The following is a 15,888-nucleotide window of genomic DNA, read 5'->3' on the forward strand; positions in this document are numbered from 1 at the left end:
CATCAGTAAAAGAAATAAAGACAGAGCAAGGTTTAGCTCTGATACAAGATTCTGGGCAGCAGAAAGACTGCCAGTTCAGGGCAGCACCCTGGGCTTTACACGTCCACGCATGGATGACGCACGTGCGAACGGCGCCCTTCTGTGCCACACGCGGTCCCTGCCCTTGGGAAACTCCCGGTTTAATTGGTAGCAATAGATATTAAAATAAATATACACCCTAGAACTGAAATTATGAGACCCCAGAGAAGATTAAGCTTATTGTGAGAAGGAAGAACCGGGGTTCTAGTGTAGATAAGGAGAGGTCTCCAGGAAGAGTAGGTGTCAGACAAGAACTGAGGGCCGAGGCCAGCTGACGCTGGTGCACTGGAAGGATGGGGAGGGGGTCAGGGGGGTGAGGGCTCTGGTGGGGTCCAAACTAGAAGGGAAAAGGTGGAAAAAGTCACATTGTGCAAGCTGACTTTGACCAGCTGTGAGCTCTGGATTTCACCCCAGGTGGAAAGGAAACGATTTAAGATTTCAGACCAAGAAAAGACTTGCGCTGATTTACGTGTGTGTGTGTGTGTGTGTGTGTGTGTGTGTGTGTGTGTGTGTTACTGGAGGTCGAACCAAGGGACATTCTACCTTCGAGGTACATCACCAGCCCTATTTTATCTTTATTTAGAAATGGGGTCCTACTAGGTTGATGAGAGTCGCACTACTTGCTGAGGCTGTCCTCGAACCTGCGATCTTTCTGTCTCAGCCTCTCAAGTATTGGTGTTATAAGTGTGCGCCATCATGCTTGGCACCTGATTTACATTTTTAAAAGCTCTCTGATGGAGGACTGAGTCATGTAGGGTGGCGAACAGCAGTGCGATAGTTTATTTTAGACTAGCCAGGAACAAAAGGGCCGGAGGCACCAACATCCCAAGATGACATGAGTGTCCGAGTGGGGCCTCAGGGCCGGGGGCGAGCTCTACGTTCCTAGGCCTGGACGGCTGGGCGTCCAGCAGTGCTAGTCTTGTGCACGGGAACAGTCACAAGAGAAGCATATTTGTATGTCTGGCTAGTAGGGGTGGCAGAGGCCAGAAGTTCAGTTTGGCACAGATTGAACTGGAAAGGCTTGTGAGACATGCAAGGCTTGTGGAAAGTCAAGGAGGCTTGGGGTTCAGAAGAGAGGGCTGAGCTGAGGCCGTAACTTTAGGAACTGCCAGTACATAAAGAGGGACGGTCACGGGAAGGGATGAGGTCACCCAGAAAGAGCAGAAACAGAGAAGTCAGGGGTAAATACGTGACTTTCAGGGCTGGGGGAGAACAAGCAGCCAGCAACGAATCGGGTAAGAAGTAGAGGCAGGAAGCTGAGCAGCTGAAGGCCACATCTGACAGCTGCACAGCGGCAGGTGAGGAGGAGTGTGAATCCTGCCCGCCTTCCGCTAATGCAGGACCGTGGAGAGCCCAGTTCCCTCCGCCCCACGGAGGTCCTTGGCGACCTGGGAGGCGCAGTTCTGGCGAAGAGGCAGGGCATAAAGGAGGCACAAGGACAAGTCGACGTGATGAGAGGAGGCGGGCTTGGCTGTGGAGACACGGGCGCTGCCTCCTAGAGCAGGAGGAGGCGGAGCGAAGGCGGGGCAGCTGTGTGGATGTGGGAGTGGGACAGCGTCTTTTCTGTTGGAGGCAGTCCTCTGTGCCACGTACCCGAGACGTAAAGATGGAGGAGAGAAGACTCAGATTTAGGTGTTTGACTCACAGAGTTGGGAAGATAGGAAACTAAATTTTATATCATTCACTGCTATCAAGTCTACGACGGAGCTGATTATAGGACAGTATGGGAGAAGACCTTTGGAATGTCAGCCTCAGTGGACCGTCCATATACTGTGACGCCCAGAAGAGCTGCATAAAAGCTTAATATAAAGAGAGAGAAGCAAACAGGATGGTAACACTACCGACAGTGCACGTCAGTGGTCCAAATCCATCAGTAAAAAGACAGAAATGGGCAGAGGGAGAGAGATAGGGCTTAGCTGCAGGCTGTCTACAAGAAACTTTACTTCAAATCTGACAACGTAGGTGGACTGAAATTAAAATAATGAAAAAAAGTTAATTATGCAGATGGAGGCGGGAGTATCTAGGCTGATACCAGAGAAAGCCGACTTCAGAACAAAGAAGACAGAGTGGGACACTACATACAGATAAGGGTCAGTCTGCTGGGACATAGCAACCCTAAGCGTATATGCCCCAAATCACAGGGCTGCAAAATCTGATAGACTGGACAGGGGCTGAGTCCACAAATACAGCTAGAGATTCCAACACGCCTCTCTAAGCAGCTGCTAGAGTAGGTATACAGTAAGTCAGAAGATGTGTAGAGTCAGCGAGAGCGAACAGGATGTAATTATGTTTACGGTGTGCTCTCCCAGCGACAGCGGAATCCATGCTCTTTAAGTGCCCATAAAACACGTACCAACACAAGCCACATCTTGGTAATAAAAAAATCCTCAGTGAAGTTGTGAATTGAAATCATACGGTGTATGCTCTCTGACCATCTTGGAACCAAGATAGAAACCAATAAAAGTGAGATCAAAGCATATCTCTACACACTTAGAAGTTAAACAACATACTTCTAAATAAATCCATGAACCAAGGATGTCGTCTCATTGAACTGAGTGCCGATAAAAACACGACACATCAAAACTTGTGAGACAAACCGCAGCAGTGCTGAGGGCTAATGCACGGGGCTAAATGCCTCCGCGCCGAGAGGACAGACCTGCAGCCGAGAGGACACGCCTGCAGCCGAGAGGACAGACCTGCAGCCGAGAGGACAGACCTGCAGCCGAGAGGACAGACCTGCAGCCAAGAGGACAGACCTGCACTCGATGCGCCGGGCTTCCCGAACGAACTGGGAAGAGCTGAGCACTAACGGACACTCGTGCGTGGAGGAGCCGTAAAGACGAGAAGTTAGAGGGACGGAAGACATAAAGGCTAACGAGAGAGCCCGATGACCAGAAGCTCAGGAACTGAGAGAGCTCTAGTGTGACTGGCCAAGCAAGAAAAAGAATAAGAGCAGAGACGGGGCGAGGGCCACAGGTCCCGCGCATCAGAGGACAATGAAGAGCACCGCGGACAGCCCCACACTCGTTGCTGGGCGATCCAGCGACACAGAGCGACTGCTTCCTTTAATGACACGATGGTGAATTACCTGAGGAACACACATTATCACACCTGAGCTCAGGAGGAAATAGACAATCTGAGTAGCACTCCAACCGGCAAGAAAACAGAATCTGTAAGCTCTAAAAAATCCAAGGCCTGGCCGGGCGTGGTGGTGCACGCTTGTGATTCTCGTGCTTGGGAGGCGGAGACAGAAGCGTTGCGCAGGTTCGAAGCCAGCCTCGCTGGCTTAAGAGACCCTGTTTCCAAATAAAAATATAAAATAGGTGTGGGAGTGTAGCCCAGAGGTAAAAGGGCTTCCAGGAACCCCAGTACCACAAACAAACAAACAAACAAACAAACAAACAATCCATGGCCCCTGGTCTCACTGGAGCATCCCGCCAAAGCAGAGCCACCATCAAGTTGTACAAAGTCTCTTCAGAAAAGGAGAGAGCAGAGACTTCTTTCCAGTCGTCTATGAGGCCAGTGTTACCCTGATCTCAAAACGAAACCAAGAGCGTGCAAAGTAGGAAGCTTCAGATCAGTATCCGATGTGAATGTTAAGAGACAGACGGATGGCAGCAGTGTGGAGCACCTGGGATTCCTTACAGAGCTGGTAGGCGTGGCTCCAAGAGGCGCCGGGACACAGGGAAACGCCATTCCGGTGGAGGCTGGTGAGAGGCAGCGAGCATGGGCGAGCCTGGGGAGCTGTGCAGGCCCTCCTTCAACACGGTGCTGGCTATTGGGCATGTTTGTTTTAAGAAGTGGTATGATCAGGCTACTTTATGTATGCTGTATTCAAGTATGAGCTGATAATCAGGAACGTATTATTTATTTGCTTATTTTGGCAGGGTCGGGGTCTTGCTAGCTCATGCAAGCTGGTCTTAAGCTCCTGGGCTCAAGGGATCCTCCTGAATAGCTGGTATGACAGGCAGGTCTCACCAGGACCAGCTTATATTTATCATCTTTATAAACAATAAAAAGCAAGACACTGAGCATGGTGGTGCACACCTATAATCTCAGTACTTGGGAGACCAAGACAGGAGGATTGCAGGTTCAAGGCCAGCCTCAATAACTTAGCAAGGCTCTGAGCAACTTAGTGAGACCCTGTTTCAAAATAAAAATAAAAAAGGGATGGGATGTAGCTCAGAGTAGGAATATCCCTGGGTTCAATCCCTAGTCACACACACACACACACACACACACACACACACACACACACACACACACACACACACAGGAGAACGCCTCAGTGTATCTGGTGGCCAGGGCGGCTCGAGCCGTGGGGCCGTGGCGGCTTGGGGATCTCACACCAATTCCATTCCCACAGATGGAGGCACCGAGGTACCGGGAGGCTGGGCCGTGGATGCAGAGCTCAGAGTGGCAGAGTGGGGACTGAGCTCTGGGCTTGGGTTGCTGCCCCTTCATCACTAACTTAGGCTGCTGCTCATCACTAAGGGCCCAAAGGCACCGAGAGAGAAGACAACGGCGCCAAGAGCGTCCATGCACGCGCACGCACACGTGAGTCGGCAGCTGTGCAGACGAGGCAGGCCACCGCCGGGGGCTCTGGGGCCTCACTCTGCTGACTGGCTGAGGCCAGTGCACGGAGGACCACCAGACCACAGACGGCACGTGAGAAAAGCCTGCCTTCGTGTGCATGTTTATGGGGTTAGGAAGCACGTGTGAGTCATCTGAAGTTTTGGGGGTAAGGGGCAAACGCTGGCTCTTCTTATGAAAATCATGCATGGTAAATGTTCCATCCTGTCGTGATGATCAAGAAGAGACATGGTGGTGGTGGTGGCGGTGGTGGTGGTGGTGATGGTGGTGGTGTGTGTATTTGCAAAGCTATACTCTTTTGAAGGAAAAATCATACGTTGATCTTAGAGAGAAAAAAGGTACTTGTCATTGTTCTCTTTTAAAAGCAGGAGAATTAAATTTTTTTTTTTTTTTTTGTGTGTGTGTGTGGTACTGGGGATGGAAACCAGGGACCTTCTACCTCTGGGCTATGCTATCAGACCTATTTTTATATTTTTATTTCAAAACAGGGTCTCACTAAGTTGCTGAGAGCCTTACTAAGAAGCTGAGATGGCTGTGTGTGTGTGTGTGTGTGTGTGTGTGTGTGTGTGTGTGTGTTACTGAGGGTAGAACCAGGGGCTTTCTACCTCTGGGCTATACTCCCAGGCCTATTTTTCTCTCTTTCTTTCTTTCTTTCTTTCTTTCTTTCTTTCTTTCTTTCCTTTCCTTTCCTTTCCTTTCTTTCTTTTTTTTTTTTTTTTTGGTGGCACTGGGGTTCCTGGAAACCCTTCTATTTCCAGGCTACACTCCCAGACCTATTTTATACTTAAAAAAAAAAATTGGAAACAGGGTCTCTTAAGCTAGTGTGGCTGGCTTCGAACCTGCGCGATCCTCCTGTCTCCACCTCCCAAGTGCAGGGATTACAAGAGTGCGCCACCACGCCCGGCACTCCCAGACCTATTTTATATTTTATTTGGAAACAGGGTCTCACTAAGTAGCTGAAGCTGGGTTTGAATCTGTGCGATCCTCCTGTCTCAGCCTCCCAAGTGCTGGGATTACAAGCGTGCGCCACCCTGCCTGGCTAAGGGTTACAATTTTGTGATTAGACCAGGGTATGATTATAGGTCAAAGGAGGGCAACTTAATATAATTGGTGTTGAAGAATTCACTTCAGCTACACACATAAGCACTACATGGAGTCTTAATTGCAAGGTGGGGAAACTGACAAAGACCACCACCCCATCAGCTCCTTTTATTGCTGAAATAGGGAGGTGCACAGAAGGTGCACACACAAGGGTGAAGGCGAGAAGCCAGGCCCTGCCTGCACGCTCACGACACACGACAGTGCACACTGGGCAAGAGGAGACAGTGAGGCAGACAGTCGACCCAGCCTTCTCACTGCTTTAGGGAGCACGTAGAGTGCATTTTTAAGTTTTTATTTCTTTAGTGTGTGTGTGGTGCTAGGGTGGCTGTGCCACTGAACTACTTCCCAATCTTTTTATTATTTATTTATTTATTTATTTTTACTGGGGATGGAATCCAGGGGCTTTGCACCTCCGAGCTACACCCCCAGCCCTATTTTTTAGTCTGTTTATTTTTGAAACAGGGTCTCACTGAGTTGCAAACGGCCTCGCTGAGTAACTGAGGTGGCCGTGGACTGTGATCCTCCGGTCTCAGCCTCCCGAATGCTCCTTTCATAGGAAAGCACAATTTATAGGCCCCACAGGCCTTTGCCCGTGTGCTGAGCCTCTCAATGGGATATAACACCGGGAGAAGAAATCCTTTGCTTGTAGTCACACAGACAAGGCACCTAAATGAGCAGTACCGCTGCTCCACACTTCTGCTAAGACTGTTGAGCTGTGGGTATCTGACTGCTTGGTGTGGGCGCCTAGGAGTAAATTAAGCCTCAAGCGGCCTCCTTGCCCAGCCCACCTCCCCTCGCCAGTGTGGCTCCTGGATTCGTGTAGCCGGGCGTGTACCCTTTGAGTGTGCCTCCTCTCAGAAGGAGAGGACCATGGCCGTGATCTGCGCAGACACTCCTGGAAACCCCTCTTCCTTTAACTGCCCCTCTCCTCGCTCTGCCGGTGTGCTGTCTGTATTTGCACGTCTAGACAGCGGGTCCCAGGTGCCTCTGTATCGAGTTAGCCATTTCAGAGTCAATTGGGTGGCATGCATATTTTGCATTGCACGTAAAAATGACTGATGCCAAAGGCCCCTCTGAACTGTCTTCCTGGCCATCCTGCTTATCCAAACTTAGTAACATTCAATGCAGGATCTAAGAAAAAGAAAACAGGCGTGTAGGGAAATCTGGCTTTCGGGTTTTCAAATGCGCTTTTATATTGCAGACACATCCTGGAACGCAGGAGCCAGAGCGATGAGCGTGAAGTGGGTCATTTTTCTCCTTAGCTGACAGATCAGAAGAGTATTTATAACCCCTGACTGACGTGTCGAGCACATCAGTCAACATCCAGGGAGACTATTTCCAGCGCATTTATCATTTAAGACCCACGGCCTGGACTGAGCGTGCTTGTGTTTATTTAGCATGTTAGCTCACCCCCGCTCTGGCTCTTCTCAGTGTTAATAATATCTCTGTAAGTCTCCTCAATATTTAATGGTACAGCCGGCTGCTGCATGCTGATGAGGTTGAGAGCGTGTGTGTGTGTGTGTGTGTGTGTGAGTGTGAGCGCGCGCGTGCTCCCTAGAAGGCCAGCTAGCTATGCCACAAAGAGAGAGGGAGGCGGAGGAAAAAAAAGCTCCGTCTCGCAGGGAAGCCTGATCCCAGTCAGCTTCCTGGTAACCGCGGGCCAGTCATTGGTCTCCACGTCATAGGAAATTACAGAATGAAGGTTTGAGTGGAAGTGAAGGCCAAGACGTTTCGACAGGCTTGTGTAACGGCACGGAAGCTCATGGTTCGTGGAGCGAAGCCTGGCCTCTTAGCCCGGAGCAGCCTCCACGACCCAGTTCACTCCAGCGTGGCCGGCGGTCGGCGGCTCCCCAGCACAGGTGCGGTCGGCAACGCGCAAGCACATCTTACCTGTTCGGGCTCTTCCTCGTCGCTGCTCAGCTTAAGGTCATCTTCTAGCATTCTGAAAGAGGATACAAAGCAGAACAGGCACTTAGCGGGTGCACAATAAGCCAACGCCAACATATCGCCTTCACAAGAGCAATGTCCCAGTAATGAGTCTATTAGATTTCCTAGTATTTTCTTTCTTCCCCTTTTAAGTGCTTTTCCTGCGAGCCACTTAGGAAATGGCAGACGCTACATCATGAAAATTAACCCTCACGACAATCAGCGCGACAGGAGCCTCGAGGACGTGCTGTTTGGGGCAAATGGAACCTAAGAGACACTTCTCCCTGAGAAGTTCTGACCCCACAGCTACGTCGGTGTTTTCACCTCCAGAGCGGGGCTGTGTCCCAGTAAAGAAAATGAAGTGAATGAATATTCCTATTTGATAATATTAAAAACCCTCTTCTATGTGTTCTAGAGAACACAGCTGAGGTATTTCTGTCATTCCTGGTGCCATTACCCTTAGGACATGGAATGGGTAATGCTCCTGCCCCGCTGCCGGGGGACAGTCCCACCACCTGTTCTTTTGACGTGCACAGCGCCCGCAGGGAGCCGCGAGCTTTCGCTCCCCTCAGCTCCTGAACTCACACCGGCTTCACAGAGGAAAGGCAGCGCAGTGACCTACTAGACGCCATCTGAAAATAACCCAGGGAATGGACCACACTGACTTTGTCCCTGAGTCCCCAGCGTCCCGCATGGCAGCCGCTTGGAGTCGGAGGACAGGGCCTACGTCTGGGCTGAGGCTCCTTTTCTCTGGCTCGCTTCTTATCAAAAACACAAAGGTCTTTCTGATAAAGAACACCAGACTGGAGCCAGGTGTGATGGCGCACGCGCTTGGGAGGCTGAGACAGGAGGATCGCACAGGTTCGAAGCCAGCCTCAGCTACTGGGTGAGGCTCTCAGCAACTCAGTGAGACCCTGTTTCCAAATAAAGTATAAAATAGGTTTGGGAGTATAGCCCAGAGGTGGAAAAGCTCCTGGCTCCACCCCAGTGCCACACACTAATAGTCCCAGCAAGTCAAGAGCAGATCTTACTAGCACATATTGGGGGGGGAGAGGGGGGCCGAGAGGCGGGGCTGGGGAACCCACACCCACGCCAAGAGGTAGTGTTTGCATATATGAATAACTCACTTCGCAGCTCTCCATGGTGCAGAATGATATTGCACCAATAAAATCTAAAAAAAGAAAAAGGGCTACGGATGAGGCTCAGTGGTGGAACACCCTGGATTCAGTTCCCACTCCCCCCAAAAATAAGAGGGGACAACTCTTGTCTTCACCTCGTGCCCGTTTTTTCTTTTCCACTGGGGCTTCTCCTCCTTTGTCTGGAGACCTTCTTGTACCCCTTCCTCCCCCTAGTTCCCACAGAGGGAAGACACACGACCTCTTGCTCTCGGTGACGAGCTCACCTCTCTTAACCCGTCCATTTTCCTCAAATGACAACTTTGTTCTTCCTTGGGGCTCAGTAGAACCCACTGCGTTCATAACGCGCTGGGCTGTGGATGGACACTTAGGCTGGCTCTGTCATTTGGCTTCGTGACTTCTGAAGCCCTCCATTTGCAAAGCTGAGCACTCCAGAGTGGGCTCTTGCATAGCTGAGCCGAGGGGTGGGGAGAGGGAAGGGACGAGCTCTGACACCCAGGAGCCCGACTGTCCGCATTTGGTGCGTGACTGGTCGACGCCTCCTCTGAACACACAAACGCCGTTTTCCTACTTGTGCTACCGGCCCCTCCTAGTCTCTGGGGTGGACTCCGCTGCTCTCAGAAAAGAGAAGAATTTGAGACAAGCCTTGAAACTGTAATGTCTGGTTATCATTACTTCCCGGTGTCTATTGTTCTCTTGAGCAAGAGGTGAAGCTAAACCGTAGCTGGAGTCTCTGATGCTCCAGATGTCTTATGAGGCAGAAATAGCAGCCTGCCCCAGCCGAAGGGCCACTGTTCCAACGCCAAGCCCGACACAGCCCTGCAAAGGCAGGCCGACCTCCTCCCCCGCCATGGTGGCCACTTCACAGAGCAGGGGTTTTTAACTAATAGGGGTTTCCCTAATTACTCGTCATTTGGGCCCTGAGAAGATCCAAATCCTTTAGTCTTTTAAGGTTCATTTCATTTTGCTTCCTCTTAATGGCCTTTTAGGAATCTGAGCTTTAATCCGGCTGTTGGATTTTCAGATTGGTGTCTGTAGCTGGAGCTGCCAATCTCCCCACCTCCTTGAGACGTAAAGCCAAAGACGAATGTTTATGAGCCCCCATTAAACAGATTCATATATGCAAGTGTTTGTTCTAGCAATTAGCACTGTATGCTCCCCGGAACGTGAGCGGGAAACGGAGACACTCCTTTCATTCTTTCTGAAGGTGTTTTCTCTGTCAGGCCTGGGGTTATCATCATCACAGCCAGTGACCGCCCTGTCTGCAGTTGTTTTGAAAGACTTAGTGTGTGCTATTCCAGTGAACTGGGTACCGGGGAGGCCAGCCGAGGCTCACGCCAGAGCTTGGCGACCGTGTCGAGACACAAATGAAGGCCAGTGAGAAATCGGGAGAAGACGACGGGGCAGCTTCGATAACCTCGGAGTCCCCAACTCTGCTGTTCTCAGGTCCGGGGATCACTGGGTCTTCTGCCTGCCTTTGCTGTTACATGCCCTCCTCCCCAGTAGCCCTCCTCCCAGCCACCCTCCTCCCCAGCACCTGCTCTGGTAGATGGTGAAATCTAACGGGAGCTGCCTCTGCACGCTGGTCCTGGGGTGAAGGAGTACTCTGGCTTTTCTGCTTATAACCTTATCATTTCTTAGGGACTTCCGATGGTCCCTTTCCCTATGTACACGCAGGGTCCACCCACTGCATTGCTATCCCGCCTTCCCTGGGAGACCATCTGCTTTCCTACCTTGCAAGGCCCTCATAAAATGCCAACCTCATTTCAGACACCCACAAACCCTGTTGGGGTGCAGGATGAATGCCAGTCTTCAAAACCTCCATAAGCCGCCTTTCCCGATAGTACCCGCCTCTACGTGTTATAGAATGAGAGAACAGAGGAAAATACAAATTGACACTAAAAACGGCGTAAACCGCTGGTACGTGAGTTGGGAGGTGGGGGAGCTCTGGCATGGCAGCTGCAGGCTGGCCAGGATTCCGTCTGAATCCTGTCCCTGACTCGCTCTGTGGACCTGGACACACTCTTCGTTCTCTCTGGACAACGCTTTCACGTTGCTGAAGTAAGAGAGGAATGCGTGGCCTGTGCCCAAGGGCTCCGGCCTCACCGAGGAGTCCAGAAGCAGACGCTTACGTGAAGCTGCCCACAGGAGGGGATCTCGGAGCCTTGGAAGCGGGTCTCCCAGAGCCCTGGCGCCCGGCGGAGGAGGGCCGCCACCTGGCACTCTAGCTCATCTCTTGCCTGTTTCTCTTGGATGTCATAAATCACCAGGTGTTTGAAGGTTCTGAATTCTCTTAAACTTGTGTGTGTAATAAAGTGTGCCCGTTGTTCTTTTCATGTGGAATTACAGTCCTAGTTGGGAAACTGGCCACCCCAGAGGGACCTCTTTGATAAGAGAACAAAAGCAAGGCCCTGGGTTCAGCTCCCAGCACCGAAAAAAAAAAAAAAATCTATCTCTTCTAGGCCTGGTGGTGCAGACCTGTAATCCCAGTACTTGGGAGGCCAAGAGAGGAGGACTGCAGGTTCAAGGCCAGCCTCAGCAAATTAGTGAGACCCTGTTTCAAAATGAAAATTAAGAGGTAGAGCTGAGGGTTTAGTCCAGAGGTAGACTATCCCTGGTTCAATCCCCAGTACAGATTGAGGAGGAAGGCAGACAAGAATGAGAACGAAGAGACGTTCCAGGCCCATCCAGAAAATGCAAGGGCCACGTGTTCCACGGCCGTGAAACCAGTACATGCGTCCTCCGTCTTTTCCACTGGGAGCAGTGCCGGCCACGGTGATGGAGCTGCTTTCTCCAAACACATGAGGCCCCTCGCGTAAGAATTCCAGGCAGGGGCCGTGTGCACCCTGTTGCTGCTATCAAGACAACGGAGGCCCAGAAACGGTGCCTTCACGGGCATGCTCTCTCCCTGAAGATGCTTTTAAAAATCCTGCCTTTGTTTGTTACAGGGACTTCTGGAAAATGAGTTTCTGAAGTGACGTTCTTGGTGTGAGGGTTTCTAAGGCCGAATGGACGCAGGCAGTGTGTAGGAGAAGACGACCCCTTCCTGGGCAGACAGAAGGAGAGGTTGAAGGGTCCTTTCCTGCGAACATCAAGTTTTCTCGGATGTACAGTTTTGATGATAGGCATTTCTTTACTGAAACCTCTTCCAAGGGGCTTTTGCACCTAACCACGGAAAAATGAGATACGTACACGTTTCTTTGGCTAAGTCCGTGAAGCTGAATCTTTATTGGCTTTTAGTAAATGAGCAAGCTAGTTGCCTATCCTGTTTTGAGACTAATGGTTTGCCTATTTAATTCACAGCTTTTGATGGTAAGAACACACTGGCTCTAGGAGAGGCATACTTACTTACTTACTGGCTCTAGGAGAGGCATACATACTTACATTAGGTTCTTTGGTTTAAAATACCAGTTAAAATTTTTTTTTGGTGGCTGTCATTATTGACAAAAGAATTCCTAAGAGAGTCTCTAATTAAGGTTTTTGAACAGATAAACTGGTGGAATTAGAAAAGAGAATCAAGAGCCGGGCGTGGTGGCGCAGGCTTGTAATCCCCGCGCTTGGGAGGCGGAGACAGGAGGACCGCGCAGGGTCGCAGCCAGCCGCGCTGGCGTAAGAGACTCTGTTTCAAAAATATAAAATAGGTCTGGGAGTGTAGCCCGGAGGAAGAAGGGCTTCCAGGAACCCCAGTACCACACACACACACACAAAGAAAGAAAGTAGAAGAAAAGAGAATGAAATGTAATCTCCTATTAGCCAATTCACGCACTTGAAGCCGCACCCCAACCTTCACATGTTCCCCGAGGTGACTAGCAGTTCTAAATCCTGCTGTGTGATGGGGCCACTTGGAGATCTTTAAAAATACTGACGCCCAGCTCCTACCACACCACACAGTCTGAGGGAATAGGTTTGGGGGTACAACCTGGGTATCTAGATTTGTGAAGGTCCCCTCGGTGACTCTGCTTTACAGTAATGGCTGGGAACTACATATGTGCACTGCAAACCCAGATTTGCATCGAGCCAGAAGAACTGATGGCCGCAAAGGCTCTGGACCCCGGATAAGTCCTAACTCTAAGGGTCCGTGTGTTCGTTAGTGACAAATGGGTTGAGAGCACAGGCAACATACGTGAAGACCCACGGTCACCAGCAGGGCCTCAAGGGGTCTCAGGGTCGGTGCCTGGGTGCATCAAACACCGACTCACGGGCCTCCCCCAGAGGCTCCGCCACTGGCCTAGGCTGGCCACGGGCATCAGCCTTTTCACCAGCTGTTGTGAACTGAGCATCTGTGTCCTCCTCCCAACGTCACTAGTTGAAAGCTAATCACCACTGGGACTGCACTGGGGCCTCGGGGAGGTGGTTAGCTCATGAGAGCAGAGCCTTGTGAGAAGGGTCAGTGCCCTTAGGAAAGAGCTCTTTCTACCCAGAGTCCTGTCCACCCTACAAGGACTCCGCTAGTGGCACCATGTGAGCTGGAAAGTGGCTTCTCACGGGGCATTCAACCGAGTGCCTCGCGCTTGGACTTCCCAGGCTCCTGAAGTGTAGGAACAGACTTCTGCTGTTTATGAACCATCTAGTCCAAGGTATCTTGTTACAGCAACCTGAAGAGACTAAGACACAAACATCACGAATAAATCTGCCGCTCAGCCACGGCTGAGAACTTAATTCCCCTGGACTTGCCACCTTCCCGTGGAAGCCAGCTCTGATTCATAGACAGGACAGGCTACTTGCTTCCTATCTAACTGTGTATGCAACTAGTAGGCACCTGTCAGCTGCTCTCCCTCCATCTCCCTCGTGAGGAAGAATGCACATGGGCTGCGGGTGTATTTCAGAAGTAGAGGACTTGCCTATCGTGTGCAAGGCCCTAGCTTTGATCCCTAGCGCCTCGAAAAAAGAAATGAAGAAAGGAATACTTGAAGGGTCAGGGTGTGTTTCCTCAACGCCTAAATAAAGCACAGCCTCATTATTACTAGTAGATTAGGGGTTGCATTTCAGAATCCTTCAACGACTGTTTTAGAACATGGGTGGTGCTGGGACATTGGAGATCATTCCCTGGACTGCTCTTCAGCCTCTGGGAGGAAACATAAAATACTATATGGACCGCCCTGCCTTCTGAGCTCTCTGCAAAGTCCTCCAACTCTTCCCGATCGCGCAGCAGAGCGCACAGCGCAGTCTCCTGCCTCTGGCGGCCGCTCAGCACCATCCCTCCTTGGCAGCTCTCTGCTATAACACGGGGCAAGATGCCTGGGAGCTGCATTCTCCAGAGCCCTCACCCTCAAAAGAGTTTCTATACATGCCACCAGGAAGGTCAGAGAGTAACAGAACCTTCTTGGCTCATCATCATTCTATCTTATAAAACTATGCTGTGCCGGGCGTGGTGGCGCACGCTCGTCATCCCAGCATCCGGGAGGCTGAGACCGGAGGATTGCGGTTCGAGGAAAGCCTCAGCTACTTAGTGAGGCCCTCCGCAACTCAGTGAGGCCCGGTTTCAAAATGAAAGAATCAAAAATAGGGCAGGGGCTGTAGCTTGGAGGTAGAATGCTCCTGGGTTCCATCCCCAGACCCACAAAAAACAAACAAAAAAACTATGCTGTACTGTGTCTCTGTGTGTGTGTATGTATATATGTATGTGTGTGTGTATATGTGCGTGTGTGTATGTGTGTGTGTGGGGGTACTAGGTTCAAACCCAGGGGTATTCCACCTCTGAGCTATACTCCCAGCTCTTTTTAAAAAAAAATATTTTGAAACGAGGTCTCACTAGGTTGATGAGAGTTTCACTTCTCGCTGAGGCTGTTCTCAAACCCGCGATCCTCCTGTGCCAGCCTCTCCAGTGCTGGGATTATAAGTGTGACCCCCATGCTTGGCTAACTGTACTGTAATTTAGGTCAGTTTTACTTTTCCTAAAAGAGAACACAGATTTTTTTTCCTTGCTTTTTTGGTACTGGATATTTAACCCAGGGGCATTCTACCACCAAGCCACAATCCTTGGCCCAGTTTTATTTTTTATTTGAAGCTGGGTCTTGCTGAGTTGCCGAGGCTGGCAATCCTCCTGTCTGAGCCTCCCACGTGCTGGGGTTCCAGGCGGGCACCACCGCCCAGGGAGAACATGGCTTCTGCATATTTTGGCCACTTTCAAGGAGCGCACTCTAGGTGCTGGAGTAAGTCTCTGTCCTCGGCTGGCTCGCTGCTGCTCCGGGGCAGAGGCAGGAGTTACCCAGTGACGAGATAAAGGCTTCATCCTGGGAGCGCTGATAGCTCACTGTCCACAATCCTGGCAGTTTCTTTCCTCGTAGATGAGGCTTGTCTTCGGACACTCTGCGCTTCTGTTCTGTTCTACCGTAAGTGCCCGGATGTCCTTTCCAACATGGAGTTGTGTGAGCTGGACAGTCTGCTACTTAGGCTTGATCAACATTAACTCCAGCGGGGAATCAGCTGCTTTGTGGGGGAAGTCAGGAGTTCTGGGAATTCAGGCCAAAGATTCACAGTGAAAGCTTTCTCCACCTGAGCTCCTTGGCTGTTTCTTTTTGAACTATGTCCTGTGGAAAGCCATCAGACGCCATGGCGAGGCCCTGCAAGATTCAGCAAAGAATTTCAACACTTCGCCCACGCTGTGTAGACTAGGATGCTCGTTCTGGCTCCTGTCAGTGTGAGGGAGACTTGGAGATCTGGCCCTAGGGGCTCTAGCGCCTGGAGCAGACGCTACCAGGACTCTGGCCTTCCCGTGGTCCGGAGGCTTCCATACTGACCCGTGAATCCTCTCTGCACAGACATGATAACGCTGATCGTTGATCTGTGAGAGGAGAAAAAGATCTCTATGCCTGATAATAAAGGAAAAGCACCCCGCTGGCTGCTCATGAGGCTGGGCAATTGGTACAGGATTCCCCGATGATGGCAATTCCACGACGTCAGCCTCAAACCACCACTGCCATATTACTTTACATATTATAGTCGATGTTTCCAGGACTTTTTCATTTTAAAACTAATCCAGGTGGCCTGAAGATATAAGTCCACTAAATCCAACAATCCCCCAAAACTCATGTATATCAGGATGAATTCACCA

At 50.7% G+C, this 15,888-nt stretch overlaps 1 protein-coding gene across 1 annotated transcript in view; it reads right to left on the bottom strand.

Annotated features, from left to right (window-relative positions):
- AFF3 (ALF transcription elongation factor 3) overlaps nt 1-15,888 on the bottom strand; it is a gene marked incomplete at both ends in the record, with an annotated part of 411,313 nt that overhangs the window by 68,877 nt on the left and 326,548 nt on the right. Inside the window, one exon of the mRNA XM_080711464.1 lies at nt 7,663-7,714. Coding sequence (XP_080567590.1) covers nt 7,663-7,714 — 52 coding nt within the window. The remainder of the gene's footprint in view (nt 1-7,662; nt 7,715-15,888) is intronic.

Source organism: Muscardinus avellanarius (genome assembly GCF_963383645.1).
Source record: "Muscardinus avellanarius genome assembly, chromosome: 15".
Classification (NCBI taxonomy): Eukaryota; Metazoa; Chordata; class Mammalia; order Rodentia; family Gliridae; genus Muscardinus; species Muscardinus avellanarius.